Genomic DNA, 27,168 nt, shown 5'->3' on the forward strand with positions numbered 1-27,168 from the left:
GCAAGCATTACAAAGTGATTAGCAGTAATGTGCAGTGTGTGATTTTTCATTAATTTGCTTAATAGTGCAAAAACATTTCCACGGCCCCTGAGGCAGTTCCAGCATTTGCAAATTGCTAACCCCTGAAATATGAGGCTTCAAGCAAGGGTTGTAAAAAAAAAAAATTAGCAAATTTAGCAAGTGTAAATATTTGCAACAAGCGGCAGCCTCGTCCAAAACAAAAACAAAGAGGCAGGAAAGGGATCTTCAAAAAATAAACAGAAAAAAGTTAGAAGGCTGAACAGCTGCAACTCTGGCTTTTATATATCAAGTGGATTCATGTGTGAATGAAAGAGTTGAATGTGTCTTATATGTCCGTTAATTTCTCAGCATGTATCCACTGTGAATAAATGAATTTGAAGCTGAATACATGTGATTCTTTTCACTTCCTTCGATCCTGATTTCCTCACCGTTTTTTTTTATTTAACGGCATCCGACAGTACCATTCCACCCGTTTCCTTTTATGTACTCGAATATGTCTGAGCGATTTAAATTTTAATTGAATTTAATGAAGTTTTAAAAGACTATATAACTTTAAATAATACGTAGAAAATCACAGTGTGCCCCTCGCCCGTGTATATGTCTGCGTTCGCTGGGTTGGAACATTCAGTGAGGTGGTGTGAATATTGGTTCTGTCCTGACATCATGGCAGAAAAGGGTAAAGTAAAAAGGGTGTAAAGTGCGGTTGGGAAAGAACTGGACACGGCTGACAGGGAAAACACAATTTGAAAGTCAAAAGGTCAAACGTGAAATGTTTACCTGGGATTCTTCCGGCTGCATGAGTAAAGAGAGTGTTAGTATCATGTATTACCAAAGACACACAAAGAGACTGATAGAAAAGCCAGAAGTCAGATATTACAGATCATACATCATACAATCACACACATTCCATCAAAGAAGACAATAGCATATACATTTCAAGGTGTATTCCAGCAATCTGTCGTCGTCGGCAAGGAAAACAAAGAACAGATCTGTGGTTGTGTGTGATTTGGCAGACGGACGACCGGTACTGGTGAGGAGCGATTTGGCATCACCATGGTGATTGAACCCGACAGCCCTGAGGGATGCTAACAAGTCTGAATCATCAGGTTGGGCTAAACAGGCACAGGCTGTTCTTCCATCTGCACACTGTCTCAGAAGCAGCGAATATGTCAGAGAGGAAAGAGTGGCAGCGGCCGACGAGCCATCGGGTGTCACAGCAGCTCATCGTTCAAACTGCAGCGTCTGATTTCAGCCGGAGAGCGAGACCACAGGGCCCTTAAGACGACAGTGGTGTCAATCGTTCTGTGGCAAAGTGATTCTGACCCCTTTGTGAGAAGCAGCACAGCCTCTAGGGGCCGCTACAGAGGCCTTTAAACTCCTCGGCGTAAATGTTCTTTTTATTTGGAGGTTTTAAAGATCACAATGACCTACTGACTGGTTTTGCCTCTGGCTTTTACAATCCATGCTCAGCAACAGGTTGGCAAATATAAAATGTGAAAATTACTTTAAAAAAAATAAATCTGGAAGCTTATCATGGGACAAAGCAGCCGTCTTGTCCGTGACCCTGCAGGCTATATGTTCATCAAAAAGTGGCCACAACCTCCTCAAAGAACACTTTGTCACTTCTGGAATCTGTTGAAATGGGCTCTGTCCTTGTGTTAAAGGAGATTGATACCACTATCATGAGATATTAACTAAACACAAAGCCACAGCGAGAAGCCGGTTATATTAACAAAAAACACCTCATGGCAGAACTTGTGAATTTAATCACAGTCAAGTCTTTTAGCATCAATAACGGTAAAAAGGGACTAAATTTAAACACACAAATATCCCAGTTAGCAGCAGTTCTTTGCATGACTGTGATTAGGCAGTTGAAATGTTTGTTTTTAACCATAACTGTTACTGGCGGTTAGTGTCAAGTTATTGCATTTGCACAATTGCTGAATTGTCGTTTTGAAATGCCCAGTCTGTGTGTTTTTTATTTCTGGTGGTTTGTGGTTACTTCTGCGCAGCTGAAAGTGGAGGAAGGGACTGACATTTTTTGTCCTTTAAATTCTCGCATAATTGAAAATCTAGATACTGCAGCTTTAATTAACTGCTAGCCCAACTTAACTTTACTCGACCGAGAAAGTGAAGGCTGTCTCATATTCAGACATAACAGCGGTACCAATCTTTTCTTTTCTTCTTTTTATCTGAAGAAAAAAAACAAGACTCAAACTATTCCTCTAAATAGCTTCATGGAAATAAGATACTCAGGATCATTGTGTCTTGAAATCTTTATCTTTTGGCTGCTGTGTCCATGTCCCAGACTGCTGCCGTCACATGGCCCACGTGCACAAGTACACAAGCACACAGACAAGACAACTTTGTGCGGATAAGTTATTCTTTAACAATAAGACTTACCATGAACTGACTGTCATTGAAATTCACAGCACACACAAGCAACCTGATCTAACCCCCTTTCAAGATGTAAGAGTGAACCAACAACACCTCACTTTGCAATTAAAACCTCTGTGGAGATTTCAATCTAAAACTGGATCTGATTAAGATAAAAAGTCTGTTTTAATCTCTTTCCTTCATCTCTTTCATCTCTTAACCTTCGCTTTCAAAGTGAACTGAATTGAACGAAAAAGTCTGAAAATCTTCACAGACTGAAAAACTCAGCCGTGACTTTGCTGCTGCTGCATGTGAATCACACCCAGGTATATTCCAATCCAAGGGAACATTTCACACTCGCCACTCACATAACACTTCACGTATGCAGATTTGTCACTAAACACGATGCATGAATGATCCGGAGACGGCAGGAAACTGTGGATGAATGGACGAACGGCACATCACACACAGGACGATGTTGTCATGACCATCCTCACGTGAGTGGTTGTGTGTGTGCATGTGCGAGTCTGCGCTGACCTTGTCTGATTTCCTCGGCTGTCCTGTCGATGAGGACGTAGAGCGACCACACCACGCAGGTGATGGCGATGACGTGGAAGGTGACAGAGCACATGATCTTCCTCCTCTCGCTCGCCGTCATCTGCAGCTTCTCCCACTGAGGCAGAGGGGACACAGGAAGGATGTTTGAGGAGGTCGAGAGGTCAACACCAAACACATGAATACAGAAAACTTAACACTCTTGGCTGTCTCGAGCGATTCCGGGAAAAGCTCTGAGCGTGAGCTAAATATTTAATGGGCCACTGTGATCAGGATCCAGTGCCACAAAGCGCTTCCTGGTAGTAAGATAGAAAAGAAAAGTGGTGCACAGCACCGGACACAGAGGACAGCCGCCTGCCAGCCAGCTCAGCTAACGCACTGTAGCACCTTGTCTGCCGCTGGCTGCACGACACAACACACCAGGAAATGAGCTCAACAAAACACAGAAAACCCAACATCAGCATATACAAGTTGTACCGTCTCTCCCAACATCCAAACATCACTCGTGTGTTCAGCTCTGATCGCAGGGTTAAGAGAAGGTGAGAACGAGCTGGTGTGACATGAAACGATGTTGATCAACGCTACGGCCGCACGCTCACACACGAGCAACCGCCGATGTTCCCCCGTGGGATTCAGAGGCTATTAACGGCGCAGCATTTGTTTAAGGCCTTTTGTGCAGCTAATGAAGGGTGGAGGGATTTTAATTAGAGTGTCCTGCTATCTCCAGGCCACAATGATTGATAAGAGCTTTAAATAACAGCAAATTGCCTCTAAACCATTTGAAATGAATCGCATCCCCCCCACCCCCCCCAAAAAAATCTTGCTTATAAAAACAGCTTCAGAGCTCAGTGTCATGCTTCGGTTAAGATGGATCAGATAAAGCTTCTGGAACAAACAGCTTCATAAACTAAAGAGTGACAGCGACGGCCTGCATTAATTAACTGAAGCTGAACTGTAACAAAGTAACCAGCGCTGTAACAAATACATTATACAGAGAGCTTAAGTACATTTTCGCATGTTTCTTTTAAAATTCATCCACTACTTCTATCAGCAATTATCTGTACATTCCACTCAGCTACATTTTGTACAATGCATAGCGTTTCATGTCGACGTTCTTTATGTTCTCAATAATTAGAGTGGGATTGGTCCACTGCACCAATTAGACTTCGCCTCCTGCAGCACAGATGAAGAAACACCTGAAAGAGGAAGAGGTCCCTGCAGAGACTCAGCCATACTGAAGTAGTAGTCCGTCACATTAGAGAATAAGTTACACTTTGCAAGTACTTTTAATACTGCGTAATGCACACTTTCTTTCCTGACAACTTTATTTATTAAATGCTATTTATAAGGAGGATTTCTATAAATAAGGGAAAAAAAATTGTTTTCAGAAACAAATTACCAACCCTTCCTTTAAGTAATATGTGTAACTGCTTAACACTAGCTTCAGACAAATATGTTCCCACACAGACTGTGTCTCACCTTGCGCAGCGGCTTGAGCTTGGTCTCCATGATGAACTCATATTTACAGAGCTCACAGCAGCGAGTGTCAGAGCTCTTGATCCACTGCTGTAGACAGGACTGGTGGACGAAGCGCAGGCTCCCTGTGCAGTGGCATGGTGTGATCAAGGGGCTGTCCTCGTCCCCTTCACAGTGACAAATCCTACGGGAGCACCCCCACAAAAAAGATACAGTCAATACTAAGCTAGAGGCAAGACAGCTTTAACAGAAGAAATACAAGGGGAGAGGAGATATCAGAAAGAGACGAGTTGGCGGAGAAAAGCTGACACATATTTCCCCAAGCTAGAAATGGGAATAGCTGGCGTTTAGGAAATGCTCACACACATTGCAGATGTTGAAGCTACAGAAAGAGTGGCCGATGGGAATCTGCTGTATTAGACTCAATACATGTCCCATGAATAAACTCAATTTAGACAAATTAATTAAGTGTTTAATTTACTTATGAAAATAACATTTACAGAAACCAATCTTCCAAGTTCTGGCAGCGTTTCAGTATAAAATTTTACACAGCACATCTAAATTCAGATACTTTGCAGGACATGGCAGCAGCAGTCTGTGGTTCAGCGCCGGGGGAACTGATAGAACTGATTGCCGGTAATGATCATTGTGTTAGTTGATCGCTAATTGTAACTAGAACAATCAGTTAAAGAAAGAGTTGCATTCAAAACATTAGCTCTGTGAATTTTCCAGGCTTAAATCGGTTATCTGTTGCAAGTGCAGGAGCTTTAACGAGTGCATGTAATGGTTGTTTGTGTGTGTTTGTCAGCTCCGTGATACGCTGGCAACGTGTCCTGAACCCGGCCTCTCGTCTAATTGGATTGGCTCCAGCTCCTCTGTCACCCTTATATAAGATAATGGATGAATGAAAAGGATGCATAGTGTAACACTGTGTAATGTAGTTTGCTCTGTTTGGTATTCTGGGCACAGCTGCAGAAAACTGGGACATTTTATGAGGTGTCTGTTGGACAGTTTTTTTCCTCAGTGAGAGATTTTTAATATCAGAGTGAAGCAGACCCCCCCTCTCGTCCAAACGATGACAAATATCGGACACTGTCTGACAGAGTGGTGGACAGCAGCTATTAGTCACCCACACAAAGGACGACTATATTTGTCGGCGTTGGCCTGTTCAGTGTGAGTGAGTGTGTGTCTGTGTAGCTGCTGCTGAAGATACACACACATCCATCAGTAAGAGAGTGAGACTCAGTACAGTTAGTTTCAGAGGAAAGGGAAATGATGTAAACCACAAAATAAATATCACGCGCACACACCCGTACTTAGAGGAAGCAGAGGCTGAGAATAAAGTATCAGGTCTTTGACATTGTTGTTGATGTTCAGGTCCTGAGTAAATGAGCAATAAGCCCCAAAAATCAGCTGCTGTGTGCTTCACCACAACTAAACTTTGATGAAAGTTCAGGCTCATGTCTCTGGGAGGAGAATTGGTTGCAGTGTAAAACAAAGTGCACATGATTTCCCTGCAGAGGCTCCACAGATAAATGAAGCACAGCGGAGGGGGGGTGAGTATTTCAACCTGTATCTTCAAATCCACTTTTTCTATGACTTTCCAACCAGCAAAGACTTTTCCCCAGAGTGCAGAACAGACAGCGGTGGCTGTGGTGGACAAGAGAGCAGGCTTTTCAAATGGGATTGTCTTTATCACAGTTCAGGTGTGTAGGGGTGAGGACACAAGACGTGTCAGAAAGTAAGCAAGCGTGATAACGTCTATTTTCAGACTTCGCTGATCTGGCCAAAGCTTAACAAGATTAAGAGACCCAGTGAGGAGAGGATGATAAAAATAGGACGTTTTCTATGCGTTGCTCAAAAAGTAGGAGGAGGTAGAGGGAATGGAAGGAGAATTGGGGGATTAAAGGATAGACAAGGCACAATTAACATCTTGAGAAGAGGGTGTTTTTTTCGTCTGGTTTGTTTATGGCTGGGTTGTTTTGTTTGTTTGCATGGATCTGAAGATGAACTGCAGATTCTCATCCCACATTATGTCCTGTATCCCGCTCTAAAAATCAGCCTCAGGATCTGAACTCTCTCGACGCTCGCATCAACAACGGGTGCCTGGGGAAATGGACAGATTTAACTAATTATTCTAATGCTAATGTGTTTTTTTCTTTAGGCGTAGGACGGGATAACCACAGAAAAATCCCTACACCTCCACATGGAGCCAGGGTGGAAATAAAGTATGATCAGAGAACAATATGACTGCAAGAGACTGTTCCTCTGTCATGAAATGTTTTTTTTTTTTTCTGCAATAACAGCCTGGATATAGCTTGAAAATGCACTTTCATGACAGAAATCCTGCAAACAGAAAATTCAACATAACAGACATCCATATATTAAACAAATGAATGCAAATTTACAGCTAAATCAAGTGTATCCGTGTCAGCACTGTTAGGCTGAAATTAAAATTTAATTTGCATCGCAGCCAAAACACTCCCATGTTTCACAGTCATTTTAAGATGGTAAAAGGCGCCGTTAGAGTCTATCACCATTAAAATGTGGGAAGCAAAACAAGAGTCGGGGAAAATCACAAGCTGAGAGGGAAACATGCTCGCCTGGCTGACACGTTCACTTTATCCCTGTTATCATGTTTGTTTCTGTTTCCTCATACTTTTCTCCGGTGGCCTCGCTTCTCTCTCGCAGCGTGTCACATTAAACCCCTTCCCCTCCAGCTATTCCTTGTTCTGCCCTCATCCGGAGATGCTCGGATATTAATTTTCAAATGAATTTTTTAGCACCAATCTGCTTTTTTTTCCTGGGTATTTCTGCTAAACAGATTTTCAGAGGGGTAATATGGGGCAGAGTGGGACATTTGAGGCGTTTTGTTCCCTCCTGTTCCCAGCCTGCTTTCAATCGGAACAGTTTAAGCTCGACACTCACGCCAGAGACACGCTGATCACAGAGGAACACGATTGAATTAGCCGCAACAGCAGCAGGACCGGGAGCCGTCTACCTTGTTCCTCCTCACCCCTCTCTGCATGTCTGAGGAGGTTACTTGTCTCTGTGTGTGGGCGAAACTGTTCAAAAGAATATTGAATTTCCTGAGAGGAACTTCCCTTCACTTTTGAAGAAATGTTAAGAAATTACATGGACTCCAGTTGGTTGTATTAAATATACACCAACGATACACTGCATATTGAAGCTTCAAAAGGGTCCCTGTGGAGGTGTTCCAATACGAGAGGCTCTTTGGAGCAATATTTGGTTTGGAGCTAATACTCTACAAGTACACTCATGAGAAGGACAGTGCAAATTTGTAAAGCGTTCAAGCAATCAGAGCACAAAAAAATTATTAGAAGGGGCAAATCAAGAACCGGAGAAGGTGAAAAGGCAAAGAAAAGAGACACAAGCCTGACAGTAACTGCAATTTGTCACTAAATGGCATCTCCTCATCATGTATCTTGCTTTCTCCTGATCAAAACCATATAGCAGTTATGTGTCAAACAACATAGAGCATCTGGAAACGGTGCCTCTGTGTTTTTCTCAAAGGTCACATTTCTGATAAGGAAGTAGAGCAGGTCACATGGTATCAGACGTTTTACCATTACACTCTGAAGTGATTTCAATAAACGAGCTGGAAGATAATTAACACGTCATTTGTCTGTGAAAACAACAACTGCCAACACACACGCACTGTCACAGGTGAGGTCAACTACTACTGTGCACAGCTCACGTTTCTAGCCACCTGACGTGATGTGTGTGTGTGTGGGTGTGTGTGTGTGTGTGTTTACAGTCAGAGACTACACAAGCTATTTGAAGCCAATAATCTCCCTCCTGATCTCTGGCCTTCACCTTGCCATTTCTAAGCTCATGTTTCTCTATCAGCTCACAGCTGACGCATGTAAGATGCATAATCTGGAGCAGAGTACGAGCACAGACCAAAGCCGAGGAGACAGCGGGGGCAGACCTATGGAACTGATCATATTTTGTGTTTTATACTTAACTGAGACCAAAAGGGGACAAGTGATCTGAGAGATCTTAACGTTCCTTTTCTTGGCAATCTACCGCTATCAAGCATCATACGCAGCCATGACAGTCTATAATCAAACATTACTCACTATCAGTCCGTCCTAACGCACCATGGCTCTGATTGTACACGCACTGTCAAGTAAAAAAAACACTGGTGATGGCTCTGTTGACCCAATCTCACAGACTGTGGCCTTTTCCATTTATTAGCCCTGGTCTGCCTTTGCTCCACTCACTCTCAGACAGAGACACACTCTGTACCTGCGTTTACTGCAAAGTTTAAAGGCTTGTAGCCAGAAATCAATGATAAATCTCAGCAGCATATGTTAAAGACACTTGCATTCCTCATCGATCAAAAAAAAAATAAAACTACACAGCTGTAAAACCCAGTGAAAAACAGGGTAGAGATACAAGGGAAATACTATGAAATTAAATGAAGCCAGATTTCGGCTCTAGACACAATGAGGGGTTGAATCAGGGCAGCTGGGGGGAGGTTTATTGGGTTGCGTCTACGTTTCAGGTTCTTCTGATTAATGGTTCCACTGAGAGCTGGGTTTTCAAGACAAACATGGCTGGGGTGTAAGATTTTTGCTGGGTGTTTACACTACAGGATGAGAAGCTCTCCACTACTCCGCAGGGCTCTGGGGGGTTGACTGCCATGTTAACGGTCAGGGAGTGGTCTGGGCTCTACCAAGTCAAAGTAAGGGTGGGTGTGGAGCACACCATTCAGACGGTCACCCACCTGCAGAGGTCCCCAGATAGCGAATAGCCTGACAGTGGCCCAGTTTTGTCCGACAAAGGGGACGAGCAGCGGTCCAAGTCACTGTCCTCATCCATATCCATGTAGCACAGCGGGGCGAGCAGTGCGGCCGGGCCAGTCATTGTGACTGTATCTTGGGGAGCCAGCCTGCCTGTTCCCTTTAGAGCAGGACTGGACCAGGCCTCCTCCAACATGCTGTCAGCTCCCAGTGCATCCTCGGGGGGAAACTGTGTCTCGGGGGGAAACCCTGTCTCGCTGGCTTCCAGCATGACGCTGGAGGACTTGGTGATGTGGAGGTGAGAGCCATAGCTGCCTAACTCGGAGCACTGCAGGCTGGCCGAGGTAGAGGATCGAGAAAACGGGAGGAGGAGACGGAGGAAGTTGGCGCTCGGGGAGTGATGCGGGAGGAGGTGGTCGTTGGAAAGAGTAGGAGGAGGAGGAGGTGCAACGATGGCAGGATCAGATGTAAAACAATCGGCGGGAGGGATTCCCTGCATGTATTTGTAGTTGTTGGTGAAGGAAGGGACCAGGTGGGGGTGGGTGCATGTGGAGAAGGACGAGGGATTTGGTGGTGGGGGTGGGGGTGATGCAGCCAGCTTGCCGTTGAGCGTGTGCCCCTTTCGATTCAAGCTGGCCGGCTGGGCGGCCACGGGCTTCAGCTCCAGCTCTCCCTCCGAGCAGGTGCGATCGATGAAGTGCAGGCCGCGGCAGAGACTGTCCACGCGTTGGCCCACGTCGTTCAGAGACATGGAGAACCTGAGCGAGCCGGCGGGTCGGATGTTGACGGAGGAGGGGCGGAGCAGAGAGAGCCAGTCGCGTTGCTTAGCATGTTTGCAGGCCTGACTGGCGTCTGCACAGAGGGTGGTCACTGAAATACCTCCAGAGCCTTGACAGGTTTTACCATTAGAATTCAACAGGACCACAGCGGTCTGCTTCTGACAGTCCTGATCACGACTGCTGGTGCGAGAGTGTGCGTTTATGACAGGATCATGTGACCGATGACGGCGGTGAAGGAGAAGAAGGAGGAACGGGAAAGAGCAAAGAAAGAAAAATGGAAAAGACATCATGTGTTTGAAACCAAAATAAATTTAGAGGAAAGAATGATTTCAGAGGCTCTGCCTGAAAAAAACTAAACACTGGATGAACCATGTTACAATCAAATCCATTTTACAGCAGATTTCACGCAACTGAGGCTCCTCCACACAGTGACAGCGAGCTGCCAGAGGGTAAACCGACATTAACCACTGATAAGCTTCTTCACTAAAGGACTGATAAATAACAGTTTTTGTCCTCGGGTGTACATGTCAATGTGTCGCTCAGAGGGAAATGATGTTGCAGGGGGTCGTACCTGCAGATGTCCTGGCTGGAGGGGGAAACAGATGTCCTGGAGAAACTGCACGGCGCGTTGACAGAAGTCGGGCTACCCGCCTGAGGAACACAACAAAAGCACAAAAAGATTACGGTTAGGATGGAAAACAAAACGAGACATGCAAGTGAAACCCTGAGGTGAAATAAACCCAGTGCTATTCTCAACAAACAGCATCCAGGCACATTGTTGCCAGGAAAAGGTTGTTTGCAGTGAGAACTATCAGGCTGTCAACATCTGAATGTGATCTTCACAGACAGAGAGAAAACATGTCACAGACCGATTCAGCGGGAGATAAAAAGGAGGACCACAGCACTGGTGGTTAATCTATCTGGTTAAAGTAGTGCAGGGCGAAATCTGTCAGCGTGCGGTGGAGCAGCCGAAAACACCAAGACTGCAGAGGAGGGGGGGGGCAGGCGGCGAGACATGGGGACAAGTTATGAAGAATGAGGCGCTAAGAAAGGCACAGCTGGAGGAGGTGAGGCCTGAAACCCGTTCAACCTCCAAGGAGAACTACAGATGCTCCTGCAGGTACAAGGCCGTTATGAAACAAATACCATGAGCAAAGGATGAGATGAAGGGACACGGTAGGGTTTTTTGCCACTTGGGTTTTTATTTACAAAACCTATGACTGTAAATTATATCATATTTTACTCGCCAAATTTCCTGCTGGAATCATGCCACAGGACCACTTTGCTATGACAACGTCTGATGAGGAATACCCAAACCCAGTTACAGTTTTTAAGTGCAATATTCAACAGGGGCTGGAGCACACAGTGATGAAAGTGAAAACCTCCTATTATTGCAACTCACACGTTCATGCATGATACTAATGTTATGTAGACTTGTAGTCAAATCACTTAATAACACTATATTTATCTTTTTGCCGTGTTTGAATCTGTAAGTGAACGAAGATCCAAACTGCACAGCTCCTTTTAAATTAGCTGAAACAAATTGGATTAAGTGTTAATATTGGATTTAACTGGATTTAAGTGCCAGCGATGGTGGATTTTCAGCCTGTTTTACCATCGAGTTGGTGTTTCATTTAGTGTCGTTGTTTGTTTTTAACCAGTGGAGATATTTCCAAATTGGAATTACAAGTATAAAGTGCTATGTCCCCCCTTGGCCTGAATCTGATTTAAACTGTGACAATTATCCAGGTACATGCAGATTGGGGCTTTGGGAGCCTGCACGCAGCCTTCATCTATGAGATCATTTAACAATTTAGCTGTAAATAAAATTACCTGATTGCCGTCGGCCCATTTACGTCACATCATGATCTTTCATGAGCTCAGAGCGGGAAAGAGAAGTACGTTGTTCGTTCCTGGGGAAATTCTGTTGCAGCTTAAGTATGTATGTATGATGTGGTTTGTTGTAAGATTTCATGTTTAATTATTTAATATGGGCATCTATAATTCAAAAGGTTATGCTGAAAATGACTACAATAACAATAATAAACTTAATTTATAGAACACAATAAATCCATTCAATGCAACACAAAGTGCTTCACATAAAAGAAATACAAATAAGATTCAATAGAAATAGCAAATTCAGCTAAAGGAAATCAGGTAAAATGCTAAAAAATAAAATCATCATGTGTGTTACAGTTTTATTTGAGCCCTTTAGGGACTTTTGTGGCATAATTAACAAAGGCTGTCTATCCGTCTTTCAGTTCTGATGTCAGGAATAATGTGTTTTTTGATGTAAGGTGATTTAAAATCTTGTTCCATGTGCCTCTTTAAAGTTGAGCATCTGCCGCTCTAAAGGTCTCTGCAGCGCTCTGGTACAATCGTCTGACCACTTGCCCTTTTCCAGATCTCAGCAGTTAACATGGTGCATACACTGCTATCAGTACCAATGGGAATGATGGTCACACTTAGAAGAAAATGACGCAGAAGCAAATCCTCATGTGATTCTAGCTTCATATAAAGAATAAAATCACTCTTCTCAGCTAATTCACAAAAAGATAGTGAATAAGCTTATTTCCTAAATGTCAAACTCTCCCATCATGTCGTCCCATTGCTGTTCCCCTCAGTGATGGCTACAGACTGGACGGGGACATAAAGAATGGGATCAGATCGTGTTTGGATTGCTAACGTAAAGACACAGCGCAGGCTGGCAATTCCAATGAGAAACTAATTATCTATCGATTTCATTTCTAACTATGGGGAAATGTATTGCTCATGGCCAGACAGAAATCGATGGAGAATTCAATGTTCTGCTGTTCCCCCTCAGCCTGGTTTTCCCGACTCTACATGAACAGCAGAGATTCTGTCTCACACAAAGTTTCTCTCTGCTCTTCATAACCTGAGTTTACACACATTTCTCTAAAGTATATTAGTTCATTTTCTTTTCTCTTATAGTTCACATTTAAGGTGGCAGCTGCTGCAAGAGCCTGGGATATAAATGTAATAAGAAGAGACAGCTCGGAGAAGTGAGAGATAAGATCACAGGAAAAAGACATTATTATTTTGCAAGGAGCACAACTGAGGTGAAACTTGCTGCTCGAGCGCTACAGTTACACAGCAACAACTAGGACTGGGCAATAAAGCTATATCAGTCATATTGGCAATATAATTATATAATATAATTTTCCTTGATAGCAATAACAAAAATCCAATATGTATCGATATCTTGCTAATGCGTTTAAAGAACAGTTTAAAAACACAACCTTCACTCAGGAGCAAACTTAAACATAACAGACATCTGTGTTTGTGTGATTGTATTTTATGTTGCACTGTTGTTTTCCCCTGTGGTCATTCAGTCATAAACTTTATGGACGGATAATAAAAACACAATTAAACTTGACATGAATTGACGGCTAATATGACGTTTTTGGCTCTTGATATAATTGTTGGCTGTATCCCCCAGCTCAAGTAAAAACAAAAGAAATTTATGTCACACAAGCTAAAGTGAGTGAAACCTGAACCTGAATAGTTGGATAAAATCAGACGTGACTGCACTCATGTCACTGGTCAGCATCTTTATTCCTTATATTATATTATAGCTGTGTAACTATGATGTTCCCGTGCCTCTGTTAATCATCTGATGAGAGCTGGCCAACAGAGAACCCCCCCCCGGCTCTGAGAGACACGATGATAACGGAGTCGTAACCGTACTGATTAACTTCCTAAAAGCCTGTGTGACTCTTCAGATTTCAATCAAACAGCCGCTTTTAAATGCAGCCTCGCCTGCGACGAGGACCTTTGATTGACCTAAATGAGTCTCTGAGTTTAATGGATAACCTGAAACAATTTAAGCTGTTTTCATTTCAACGACTGCTGATGATGATGATTCGAGTTAGATGCTTCAACACTTTTTGCCTTTTACTTTAGAAACTATCGACTGTGTTAAGAAGCATATCATGAGCTGCTAATTAGACATCAGGGGTTGAAGAGGGCTGCAATGTTCTCACAGCACACTCTATTAATACGTATATAAATCTGAATGTTTTATACAAAATACGGTCGACATTTGCAACTTCAGCCTCTAACGGTCTCTCAATCAAAACATTAACAAAAGACCCAGTTTGATGATGTTGTGAAGCCGCGTGGGATCGTGGGAAACATTAAAAAACACAGATGGTCATTTATTTAACTTCGTTTCGTGTTACGCAGCAAAATGGGAATGAATGATTGTGATTCATTACGAGTGACCCATACAAACAGTGGAAGGACAAAACAGCTGATTGGCTAACCGGCTCCAAGTGTGTTTTTCCTTCATCACATGTAATGTAATGTAACATTTTGAAGTCGACGAAATATGGGGGTCAAGTTGTTTTTAGACATCTGTATTAAGAATTGCTACATTCTATTGTAGCGCCTGTCCTAAACCCTTTTGTATGTAATTGGCTACTTGCTTGACAGGTGGACAGCTTGTTGCAGCTCTTACTGAAACTGTTAAATGAACTAGAAGTAATTGAACGATCAGAAACCTGCTGATTCAGGCCACAGAGCCCAGAAGCTGCACCACCGCTGTTCACCTGTGTATCCAAAGTTCAGTGAAGCGTCACTCAGCACCCAGAACCTTCAACTGGAGAACTGATAAATCCCAGCTGCTGTCTTCAACCCTCACAGCATATTGTCACTGTAATAACCTTTTTATTGTGCTCAGTTAAACTGTCTCACAATCTATCATTCTTATAAACACTTATTTAACCGCTCTCCTTGAGCACTACCATCGACCACACACATTCTTCATCGGTGCATAAATTATACTCTTATCCACGTTTTTACCTTCCTCGTCTCTCTCTAACACCTATTTTCTCACATCTGTCATCACCTCGGCCTCTATTCATCTTCTACCTCCTCTACCAGGGGGGAGAAATAAGGCTCTTGTTTTTTTTAGCCACCGGGGCCAATCAAGGAATAACCTTCAACATCTAACAGGAGCAATGAATCACCTGCTCCTGGTGAGAAGCCTCTAACAAGATGGACACATTTCTGAACAGACGGCGAGGACAGGCCAGATGTTGACAATAAAGCAGCACGGAAAATAAACATCCAAGGTTGTAGTAAACCTTGAAAACTGAAACAGTTTCCTCGTCAACATCACTTATGATTTTAAGATATTTTGCTCTGTCAGAGAGATCCTTGAGTTAGGACAGTCTTGTCCAAAACTATTTCCAAAATCAATAATGCACTTTAAAGGAATATTTTCACATTTTGAAACTAAACTATTTTGAAACAGCCCACAGCACCATCACATCGTACTGATAATGTATATCTCCTGATTGCCGCAGCATTACAATTCAGCTGCAAGCATTTCATCATAGCTTAAGGACGTTCCAACAATCAGCAGCTGAAAGACACTTCACTTGTTTCAAGTCTAATAAGACATATAGAGAGGATCAGCTTCGAGAGGAAAGTTTCTTTGATTATAGATCGAAAAAGAGTCAAACAAGAGTTGAAAAAGTCAAACACTACAATATAGTTTAACATATTGAGGGACTACGTATGAATTAAACTGAATTTGTTTGGATGTTGGTCAGACTTAAGGACTAAACAGAAACCTTGTAAAGTGAAAGCACACTGAAAAACATTGAATGACGAATGAAAGTGTCAGAGTGGTTGTGTTTAAAACTGATGGACACCACACAAGAACATATCTATATTTAAATGTGCAACAATTTGGGCTGAAGAATGCAGACTTGTTGCTTAAAGGCCTTACAGGAGCAAGTTTTTAATTTTATCATAATCGTCTTGATCTCTAAGAAATTATACAGGGTATATTTCAATATTTATTTTTCTCTAATTGTTTTGCCTTCTCTCCATAGGTGTTGTTTTATAACTTTGCACAGAAAAATCTATATAATGGCACGTTCCACCAAAACGCATTTTACAATGAAACCAACAAGTCTTGTTTCTCCGAGGTCCAGAGCCAACTTCAGCAGAAGGAAAAAGAGCAATGCTGGCAGATTGAGTAATCTAACAAAGAAAACCATAAAAATATGGTGTGTTCCAAGAAATTAACAATTAACTTCACTTTCTGTTGAATAGTGGTTTGGCTCTGTGCCTGGTTTTAGCATCAGCTGTCTGCCAAAGCTGAAGAGCTGAATGGAGCTGATCCTGCTCAGATGTGGAGGACAGACCCGGGCTCTGCTCTGAGGCAGACGCTGCAAAACGGCAGCATCTTGAATTTGAGAGTGCCAGATGTTTGGCCGAAAACCAAAATGAAGCACACCGAGAGACAGGTCACTGCTACTGGTCTTTGTGAGGACTCTTAATACTTTAATTCCTCCCCAGACAGTGTGGGAGGCATCTATCTCACGGCTCCCTGGCACCGTGGTTCGGAGAGACACAGCTCCAGCTAAGCCTCCTGACCTCTGCGAGTGGAAACTTGACTCGCACCAAATCAACAGGCGATCCTCGCACACACTCTGCACTCAGATAAACACAACTGCTTTTTGCTTTTCAATTTTCAGCGCAAACAAATGCTAATTACTTGGCCTGAATTCCACCTCTCTTTCATAAATCACACGACATCTCTCTAAGCCGGTGATAAAAGACTTTCTTCAGAAATTAACCAACATAGCAGACAACAGATTAAGACATTTTTTTTACTTTGGATTCACAAATAGATTTCTATTTAAGACCATACTACTAAACCCCTGACAAAGCACTTTATAAAACAATCTACCCACTGGCTAAATTCTGCAGCTTGTTTTCCTCTTATTATACCATATGACTGGTGTGTGTCTCATGACAGGTGTCCAAGGTGGAGTGGATACCTAGAAAGTGGATGTCTCTTTCTGAGTCGTACTCAGAAAAGAACAGCTCTGTTAAATTAAAGAACAAACGTCAGCTCAGCAACAGTCTACACGAAAAAAGACAGAAGCTAGAAAGAGAGAGAAGAAGAAGGGATGACAAGTATCCTGCCAGGATCTCAGAGAAAACTAGAGCAGGTTCTTTGACAGAATGAACAAACTCTTCAATGGTTTGAGCTCGCACACACACACACACACACACACACACACACGCACACGCACACGCACACGCACACGCACACGCACACGCTCTGCCAAGCTGCCGACGATATGAAATATTCCTCTCGGGCTGATGCTTCGGTTATTTATTTGGAGAGATATCTTTTAAATAGGTCAACAATTGGATACGTGCACTTTCATTTTTTATCTGATCTGACTCGAGCCGATGTGAATCAGCTTGAATCTGTGCTACGTGTAGCGGTGGGTTTGTTTTAGTGTCCTCCTTTTCATGTGAAAATAAATGAAAACAATCAGAGAAGATGATCCATTAAAACAGTCATCAGCTGTGCACACACACATCAAGTGAATTTCTTATCAGATGTGCATTTTACTATGATCCATAAAGTGTCTTTTATCTTTCATTTTTCAGCTTTGGAAAATTAATGAACTTGACCTACATTTGATATTCTTTCAGCAAAAAATGAATATTTTAGTCACTGCTGGAAATATGAAAATCTTCCGTCTCATTCTGCCGATGCGGCAGAGAAACTTATAGATGTATTGCATATGCATATCATCTCCTGTAGTCTCACAGATCACATTCAAAATCAAGCAGGTTCCAGTGAAAGTGGAAGATGGTGCGTTCCTGGAAATATATTACACATGTGACATATTCACTGTTATTGTCTCACTTGCTTCAAATCTCTCTTTAACCTCAGACTCCCCACAGACTTGTTGCATGCAGGGAATTACTTCAGATTTAAACCTGTCAGTGGAAGGTATTTCCCTTTAGGAAGTAGCAGGAAACACCAGCCGACAGGCAGACTGTGGATTATTAATTAAAGCTGTCAAACTTAACCCTTTGATACACAACATGGGTCAAAAGTGACCAGGCTCAGATTTTAGTTTCTATATCTTTGCAGTGAATGAATTTCATCATTCAGTTTTTCAGGTAATCCCCAATTAACTCATCTTTGATCATCACAAATCCATATTAAAATTTTTCCTTTGTTACTTTTTGAATAAAAATATTTTTTGTATAACTACCCCTCTAATGCAAAACATGGGTCAAAAATGACCCATATTAATTTCCTGTGCTATTTCATGCATGAGTGTTTCTTTGCTATGTGTTTGAAATAAATGTATTTTATCATTTAATATTCTGTTTATTTCTGTGTATGTCTATTTAAGTATTCATTAAATATCTTGTTTTTGATTACCACAAATCAATATTTTCCCTTTTCCTTCCTTATGTTATAAACAAAGGTAAATTTTGAATTTCTACATCACTTTTACACACTTGGGCTAAAAATGACCAGTATGTATTCACTATGGAACACCTACCATTAATTTCGCACAGCTGCTTTGCACATCTGATGCATGCAAGTCTTATTTTACAAACCATTACTAGTGAGAAAGAGCAATATAAGTTAGCTAGCTTGTTTTCTGGCTAGCTTACGATAGCTAGATCACCTAAATAAAACTCGAAATATGACAGTTTATACTCAATGCACTGATTGATATGCATCTGAGATGTGCTTTTGATATTCTTTAACCAGAGTGTTCGTATGGCTGGTCCCAGTCATTTCAGACTTACAGTTAGAACGGTCATAAGGATGCTGCAGGAAGAACAGGTTGAGGAGGAGGGGGATTCTGAGTCTGAAATCTCTGATGCTGAGGATCTACACTATGTTGTACAGGAAGGATCAAAGCTTGAGTTAATGGTTTGTCTTAGAATCCAGCTCTCTTGGATGAAGAAGGCTCCTTTAAAGAGATAGAAAACTCAACTTCTATCTCCTAGAGATAGAAAACTCAACTTCTATCTCTTCAAAGGAGCCTTCTTCATCCAGGAGAGCTGGATTCTAAGACAAACCATTAATAGAAATAGAAAACTCAACTTCTATCTCCTAGAGATAGAAAACTCAACTTCTATCTCTTCAAAGGAGCCTTCTTCATCCAGGAGAGCTGGATTCTAAGACAAACCATTAACTCAAGCTTTGATCCTTCCTGTACAACATAGTGTAGATCCTGTGTAGAGATAGAAAACTCAACTTCTATCTCTTCAAAGGAGCCTCTCTTCAAATATGATCTGTTTAATCAAAGTTTTGCTATGCTATGTTCTGGATCATTTCTATATTACAAAATAGAATCGCTAAATTCATGAGCCTTAGAGTTTGTGAGAGTAACATGTTTATACTTTTAGACAGATCCAGACTAGTTGCTTCCTCCTCTTGTTTTTCTAATAAAAAGCAGTAGTAGATTACAAAATGTAAAGACTATTCCTGTAAAGTAATTTATTGTTCATTCAGTTGTAAATCTTAGTTTTAATATTGAATTAAATGTTGTATATTAAATGTCTCAGTCCACAAGCAGGGACATACAACTTAAGATTATTGGATTTTGGATCCCATTGTAAATGACATTAATGTCTTCAGTCAACAAATTAATGCCATTCTTAGTGTCATCACTTTTTCTACACATCTATTATTTAAGTGCGACGGGCTTGTGGATAAAACATTATTGTGCAAGCGCTTCATGGTGATGAAGTGACCCTGACTTCTATTAGCACAAGTAAAGGGTTTATCCTGTAAGAGGCTCAGGAGAACAAGGACTGAAACCCTGAAGCTAGATTTGACACAGGCACCAGCTTTACTTCCTGGAGGGAGAAAGATGGAGGAAGACAGGAGTGAGAGAGAACAGCGGTTTGTACAGTGTGTCTGAGAGCGAGTGTTGAGCTGAAGAGCTGAGGTATAAAGGCAAGTCTGTTCTCTGGAGGTCGATCAAAGAGGAGGTGTTCTGATGCAAGACAGGCGGGTCTATCAGCTGCACTTCTATCTGTTTATCTTCCTCCACAGTAAACATAGATCGTAGTTTTTCCACTTGTGTTGTGTTTGTGCTTTGCTCACCTTGGATATATTGCTGGACCTGCTTGCAGAATGACCCAGAGGCTTTTCATTCTGTAAAAGAGAAAAAAAACCAAAGCTCCAGTGAGTGAAAACATTCAGACGCACAAGAGAATTGCTGGAAATCTGCACATGCGTCCTCCACAGTAAATGCTGACATATGCCCTATAATTATCATCTGCATTGCATTTTATTTGTAACGATTGGTCCTGATCAATTACTAGCTGCTTGACACAAATATATAATTCACATTTGACCACTGGGAACAAAGCAGACATTCATAGATAGTGTTTAACAAGACTGAGAGTCTATACAGTCTAGAGGTGCAGCTGACGATGGGTAGCGATCCAATGACTTAGGATCCAGCCATGGAGCACGGACTCTTCTCACTACACTAAGTCACTTTGCACAGGGACACTTCCCCCATGACTTCTGAACTGAAACCCTGCGTCTCAGCTGGCCAAGCTCTGAGCCTGGCATGGTTGCAGGAGGCACCATGACTCGCAGACCTGCTGGGGGAAGAGGTCAGGAAGTCGACCGAAAACTTGAGTGATCCATTATCTCCCTCGTCACCGAGTCTACCTAAGAATCGACCTAGTGAGTCAAATAAAGTTCAGTTTGTCTCGTAACAGTGTCAAAATGTGAATACAAATGAAGGAATCTGGATAAAGGCTTTAGGAGGGAAAGGTAGGACTGATTCATGCCGTCTAATGAGCACATCATATCTCAGGGAGCAGCGAGTCTGAGCCATTTGGCATCTTAAAGAGATAAAGTCTTTGTATTTTCTGGCGCAAGACGAAATGAGGACAAGCTGATTACATAACACATCCGACCAAACTCCAAATCCAATGGTGTCGCAATATTTGTGTGATTACCCAAGGAGTTAAACAGGCCAACACTTCCAGCACTCAGCAAAGTCAAGTTTATTTGTGAGGCTGTGATGATCCTCAATTCACAATCAGTGCTCTCTGCAAACAGTCACTGGTGTGTTTTGATACATCCAGCGCTGGTATTAAAGCCGTGTGTGGTTCCTTAATGACTGATCAATCCTAATTACATAATGCTGGGGTCAAACCAGGCCTTACAGATGGAAATCGGGACAGTGATTTAACTGTATACAGATTAAGGCATGGATGGGGCATAAATTAACTGTTGGGGCTTTCACCTCTTCATAAAGTGCAAAGCATTCTAACACACTCACAGTGGCAATGTAAACATCCAAGTTTAATGTGTCCGCATGCTAACATTTGCTAATTGCCCCTGCAGCCTGGAGCTGCTAGGAATTCAATGCTAGAAAACTTCAGTTATTTTGTCTTAAAGCAAAAACAAGTTAAAACTTTCAACTGATCATCTAAAGAATTGAAATTCATTCCCCAAGGGAGGCAGGAATATCTGTGCTAAAGTTTTGTGATCATCCATCCAATAGCCAATCAGTTATTTCAGTACTGGGAAATCAAGACGCGAGACACAAGAGGATTCAAGTTCACAGGAAGCGCTCACAAAAGGGCTCTGAGTTTCAGTGCGATAAATATGTGCATGCATGTTTGTTTACGTGTGCACACATCAGACATCTCTTATGCCTCACCTCAGCTTGCTCAACAAGTAAAAGTTTCCAGCATCTGATGAGGTGAAGCACTGACATTTTATCAGAGGAAATCAAATCTCTGAATAAATCTCTGTATGCAATTCCCCGCCACTTAGATTAAATAAAATTTCAGATGCAAGGACATATTCTTCAGTCACAAACTATATTCTTCTCATGTTTGAATCTGCCAACGTCTTATAAGGTACACCTTCTGAATGAAACATGAATTTGTCTTTAAAATAGGGCTGCTCGATTATGGAAAAAATCATAATCACGATTATTTTGGACAAAAACACGATTATTCAAACGATTATTAATATGTGCCCTTTTTTTTTTTAAATGACTAACCGAAAGTGCCAGTCACTTCCGGTTCCGATAAACACCGATTACGGCTGCATGTCTTATTCCTCCGTGAAACCATGCAGGATATCGGTGCCTGGTTATTTAAACCCTTAATGATGGCAACATTAACACTCTCCATAAAAACACATGTAACTGAGAACTTTGAAATTTCCTCTCAATATTAAATGTCCCCATCTGCCCCCCCACTACAAGCACAGAGAGAGAGAGAGAGAGAGAGAGAGAAAAAGAGAAGGGTGGGGGGGGCTATGAGGACCATCATCATTTACCCCCGAACACCGACATTGAACGGGTTCCATACAACAACAAGCGGAGAATCGCGAGCTTACTCGCGCGGGTCCGGTGTGAACAGCCGGGCGGCTGCGTGCTGGAGAATGGGCGCTGCGCGGCGCGACCGCTACACTGTGTGCTGCTGCTGCTCGTCGGATTTGAAGATTCTGACGTGTTCCCATGCAACGTAACTTTCTCTACACTTTTTGTCGATCAGACGGGGCTGCCCTCCCTCTGCTATTTTCCACTCGCGCTGTTTTTTAAATACCTCCGCACAACTCGCTTCCTTCACTTCACAGCTGCTTGAGAGTGAGTGCCAGTCAGCGGGCCGTGCTGAATGCTTTGGGGGAGGGACTGATTTGCGAATGCGCGTCTCTTTAGAAAAAAATGCCAAATAATCGTTTCAACTCGATTATAGTAGTTTGGAGATCGTTTGACCCAATAATCGTAATCACGATTATATTTCGATCAATTGAGCAGCCCTACTTTAAAAGTATATAAATGTGAATAGAAAATAAACTTTTGAATACTGCCTTGTGCTTCTATGTCTCTATCAACCAGTCAAGTTGCAGGAAATTTGGTAATCATCATTTCTGAGTAAGGTTGTTGAATAACATCTGGAAAATTATTTTTGCAGATCATTATGATGTCACAGTAAATCTGACCTTTGATTGTTTGGATATAAAATGTCACCAAATCATAATTTTATCCATTTCAGACATTTGTATCAATTTATTTATAATTGGCATATAAATTCTTGGGTACTGGCCCAAAACATGCTTTGTGAGGCTGCAGTCACTGTGACCTTTACAACCAAATTCTAATTAGTTTATCCTAGAACATTTGTGCGACATTGGAAGAAATTCGCCCAAGGCGTTTCTGAGATATTGTGTTTAAGAATGGAAGGAAAAATTATGCCTGAGGCATAAAGACCACTGAAGTTTGTCACTCGTACTTTCACAGACAGCAAGGAGAAGCAAATCCCTGCCTCGTTCTATATTGGATTAATATGAATCAGATATCTGCCATTGTATCTTCAATGTCTTCAGTACAATGTCACAAAATGGTAAATGCAGCTCCCAATGGGTGCAATTTGTGCAGCAAACCAATTGTCAGTTTGCAAAAGAGGATGAAAAGTGACTTTTCACAGGAGATGACTGCCGGGGATAACAGGCTCAACTAAAGAATATACCAAATTGATGATCCTTGCCCTTACTCCTTCCTTCTTGGAAAAATGAATTAAAAAAAATTTTGAGTAACAAGCAGATTTGCCCAGACTGAGGGTTTCTGAAAATAACAAGGTCGCAAATGGGCCGATGACTTTCATAGATACTAGTGATTAGAGCACAGAGGCTGAAGACAGATTACAGGAGATAAGGCGCGACTATAGATCAACACCATTTCCATGTGTCCTCTCTTTCATTCTAACCCCATTTTTCTAAAAATCCTCTCTCCAGAAGGGCGTTAACGACAGTAAGAGGTCTAGAAGTCACCTTCGCTGCCACCGTGACTGTAAACTATAAAGGACCTGTATTTTTCTCTGGGCTCTTGCATAATTCTGATAAAGAAGGGCTCTGGTTTCACAGTCCGCTATTCTCCACCTCCTCTGAGGGTCTGTTAAGAGCCCTAGCCTTGGATAACACAACTTTGAGACTGGACTCTGAAGACCTGAGGTTTAGATAGAGGAGGAGAGGTCACAGTGAGAGGGATTCCTCTGTCCTTCAGGGCTCTGTTCTCGGCCCACAGGGACCATTACTTTCATGGAAAGAATCTCAAAAGATAAAACCTTTGTGAAATTGAACCTCAACTCTTTGAAATGTGTCTGTTCTTCATATCACTTCTATCTACTGGACTGTGCAGTATCTTCTCTGTATAATCCACAAATGTATGTTGGTTTTGGAAAAATGCTTTGACTTGCACTTAAATCCTTTTTCCTGGGTGCTGTATGTAAAAAAGCAAATGTCCAAGTCAGTTGTGCTGGATATTTTCGGAAACTTTTCCTGCCAGACTCCTGGTAACATGTCCAAGTCGTGGAAATTTCACCCTCACGTAACCTCTCTCTATCAGCTGGTCTCAAAAAGCTCTTTGGTAGAGATTCTTCGTCCCTTATCTGGTGTCCCTTCCCCCCCTTTGACGGGTAGTGAAACCACCTGCTTCATCCAAGGTCATTTCTCTCATTATAAGTCGGAAAAAAAGACTTTGTTTGTCATCAACATCTTTATCAACACTCTGAGAGTGAGCTGTGCAGAGTTCTGGGTCGATCCTTTTGCAAAAGCTTCTTCTTGATAAATTTACTATAACAATTTGGTTGTTTGCTCTTCATTCTCAGATTTCCACCACAACCCATACGAGAAAACAGGAGGAAAATGTTTAGAAGGTTCACAGCGAATGAGGGGGTGTGTTGATGATGTTTGAAAGATGCAATGCAAAACTGAAAAAGAATAAAATGATTTCTCAGAATGAAAGAGACTTATAGCAGGTGCAGACAATGACGTAAACTTGGAAAGACAACAAGACCCCAGAGCTTTTTGCATGAAGCAGATTTTATGCTCTGCCTCCTGCATGCTCTACCCAGATGCCACTCCTCGCCTGAACGTTCCCGACAAATTCCCTGTTGTTGTGAATGCACCTGACCCGATCAATCCTCTGCTATGTTCCTCATACGTGAAAGGCAAACTTTTGAAAATGTTCAATGTTCGGCATTTACCCGTTAAAACTGAGAAATTATAAATTTTCTGCCAATCAACGAACTGATTAATTGACTCATAGCCGGGACACTAATATTATTTATGTGATTATACATACAAACACTTAATGTTACCACATATAATGTACAATGTATGTTTTATTTCAATTAAATAAGCCCTATTTTGTTTACTCATTCTGTATTAGTGAAGTGAATTCTTGTTAACAGATGCTTTCTCCCGGTCTTTGCAGCATTTCACACCAGCGTCATGCCAGAGGCCGAGCATAAAGATATATTTGTGTTTTAAGGACAAGAGCTTCTCAGAGTATGAACCTGAGACTCTTCGTCAGACATGGCCGCTCAGAGCACCATCTGTGCTCGCCTGTACCAGCAGCACTCCGTGTCCCGGCAGACATGAAATTGGATTTCACACAAAGGGTCAGGGACGCAAACGAGAGCTGCTTGTCAAGACTGCAACCCCTCACCTGGAACATTTTCTTCTCATGAGGTTGAGAGTTTTAACAAACTTATGACAGATTGCTCAGTGTAATAAATATGTCTCATTTGTATTATATATGCATGTACATGTTTAAGATGTTTATGTTTACAGTGATGAGCTGTTTTTAGACATAAACACTGGAAAATGCCTGGAAAAATTGGGTCTAGACATTTAAGAGTTTATCTTTTACAGAACCCAGCAGCAGATTGTCTGTTCACAACAACAGGAAAGATTCCAGTATATTAAGCTGATGACAACTGGGTAAATCATGCAGGAGAGGAGGAGGAAGAACAGAAGCAGGGCCAAGGACGGGTAGAACCAGTCAAAATAAATTCAGGGCAATAAACAGCTTTTTAACAGAGACTTTGGTAGAACGGCTTCAGTCCAACACAAATGATGTGAAGCATTGGCTCCTGTGTAGAGTCAATGCAAAACACACAAATCTTCACTGAGCTATAAGATACATTCAGGTGTTTTCTACAGTGAGAAGCCCTCTGCTGTGTTTACTGAACACCGAGACAGATTTGTTTTATATGGCATTGACTCTGTTGAAAAAAAAGGCTCAAATTTCACTGTATCATCTCCTAGTCTGCAGAGGCTCACACAGACACAAAGCAAGAGACCGACGAGCCAATGAACGATGGCTATCAGACAGTGGTAATGAGGTGACTGTCGCAGGAATTAAATCAGTGAAATTAATGAACATAGGACTGGGTCTCTGTGTGTTTGTGTAACTCCCCCCTCTCCATTTTCCTCTCTTGCTTATTCTCTGTAACTCCATTACATACTACAACTCTTCCATCAAACAGAAGCTTTTTCTTTCCCTAATCATCACAGCTGACCGTACGGCAGCTTAACTACACCTTCGTCTCTAAGAGCTTCTGCAGAATCAAGGGCTGTTTGTTGTATTCATGGTTTCCTTATGCTGCAGATGTTCATGGTTTGTCTGTGTCCAAGGTTTACCCCACCTCTCGCCCAATGTCAGCTGGATTTGTCTCAGCAAACCCCGTGCAACTATTAAAGGATAAATAGTTTAGATAACAAGGGATGGATACTTTACCCAAGTTTTACTGCGTTGCAAACACAGCCTTCAGAGATGTCTATTGCTCCGAGAAGTTGCATTAATACGAAAGTGTTATTATATAGTTCAATTAATTGATCAGTTTCTTGATTGCCTATCATACAAATAATGGTGAAACAATTGAGACTACAGAATACCACTGAAACACAAAATAAACTGTCTTTCTACCTTAGGACAAGTCGGACAGTTGAACAGAGTGATACACTTTGTTGAAAACTTGAAAAACAGAATAAATATACATAAAAACATTCATACTGTGCATGTACAGGCAACCAGATCAGTTATATGAGAATCTATGTCAATCCTGAATAGAAAAGTCTGTAACCTAAAAAAGGGGGCAGTTGGATGACACATATCCAGCCCCTTCCCCCAATAAATCAATACTCTGCTTTGTGACAACCGAGCTGCACCCAATAATCATGTTGTTGCACTGGTGTCAATATGGACAATTGTGTGAGCACAGTGGAAGAAGAAACTGTGTTTTAAATCTTATTTAGGGACAAATTCAACAAACTTTGTAAACTGCTATTATTAGATTTGAATAGGGATTTAAAATATGTAGTTTGAAATGCCTGGTGACCATTAAAAGTGCTGTTGTGGTTCAAAATAACTACCCACAGTATAGTTGCCAAATAGCGAGACCTGCCTATACACGTTTTCGATGAAACATTAAGAGCATCTGGAAGCATGGAAAGCTGAAACATGTCTGTGATAAAGCCTCTGCACACCCACACACATGATTTTATTAATGTTGGATGATTAAAGCTCTTCCAGGAGTGTGTGGGCCCTGTGCAC

The 27,168-nt window shown here is 41.9% G+C and overlaps 1 protein-coding gene across 2 annotated transcripts in view; it reads right to left on the minus strand.

The window, feature by feature from the left end:
• marchf8 (membrane-associated ring finger (C3HC4) 8) overlaps nt 1–27,168 on the minus strand; it is an 81,575-nt gene that overhangs the window by 2,644 nt on the left and 51,763 nt on the right. For both annotated transcript variants that reach the window (XM_061087109.1, XM_061087110.1), the window contains 4 exons: nt 19,896–19,946; nt 10,548–10,627; nt 4,432–4,612; nt 2,935–3,070 (listed from right to left, as the gene is read on the minus strand). In XM_061087109.1, coding sequence (XP_060943092.1) covers nt 2,935–3,070; nt 4,432–4,612; nt 10,548–10,627; nt 19,896–19,946 — 448 coding nt within the window. The remainder of the gene's footprint in view (nt 1–2,934; nt 3,071–4,431; nt 4,613–10,547; nt 10,628–19,895; nt 19,947–27,168) is intronic.

Source organism: Limanda limanda, chromosome 15 (genome assembly GCF_963576545.1).
Source record: "Limanda limanda chromosome 15, fLimLim1.1, whole genome shotgun sequence".
In the NCBI taxonomy this organism is placed as follows: Eukaryota; Metazoa; Chordata; class Actinopteri; order Pleuronectiformes; family Pleuronectidae; genus Limanda; species Limanda limanda.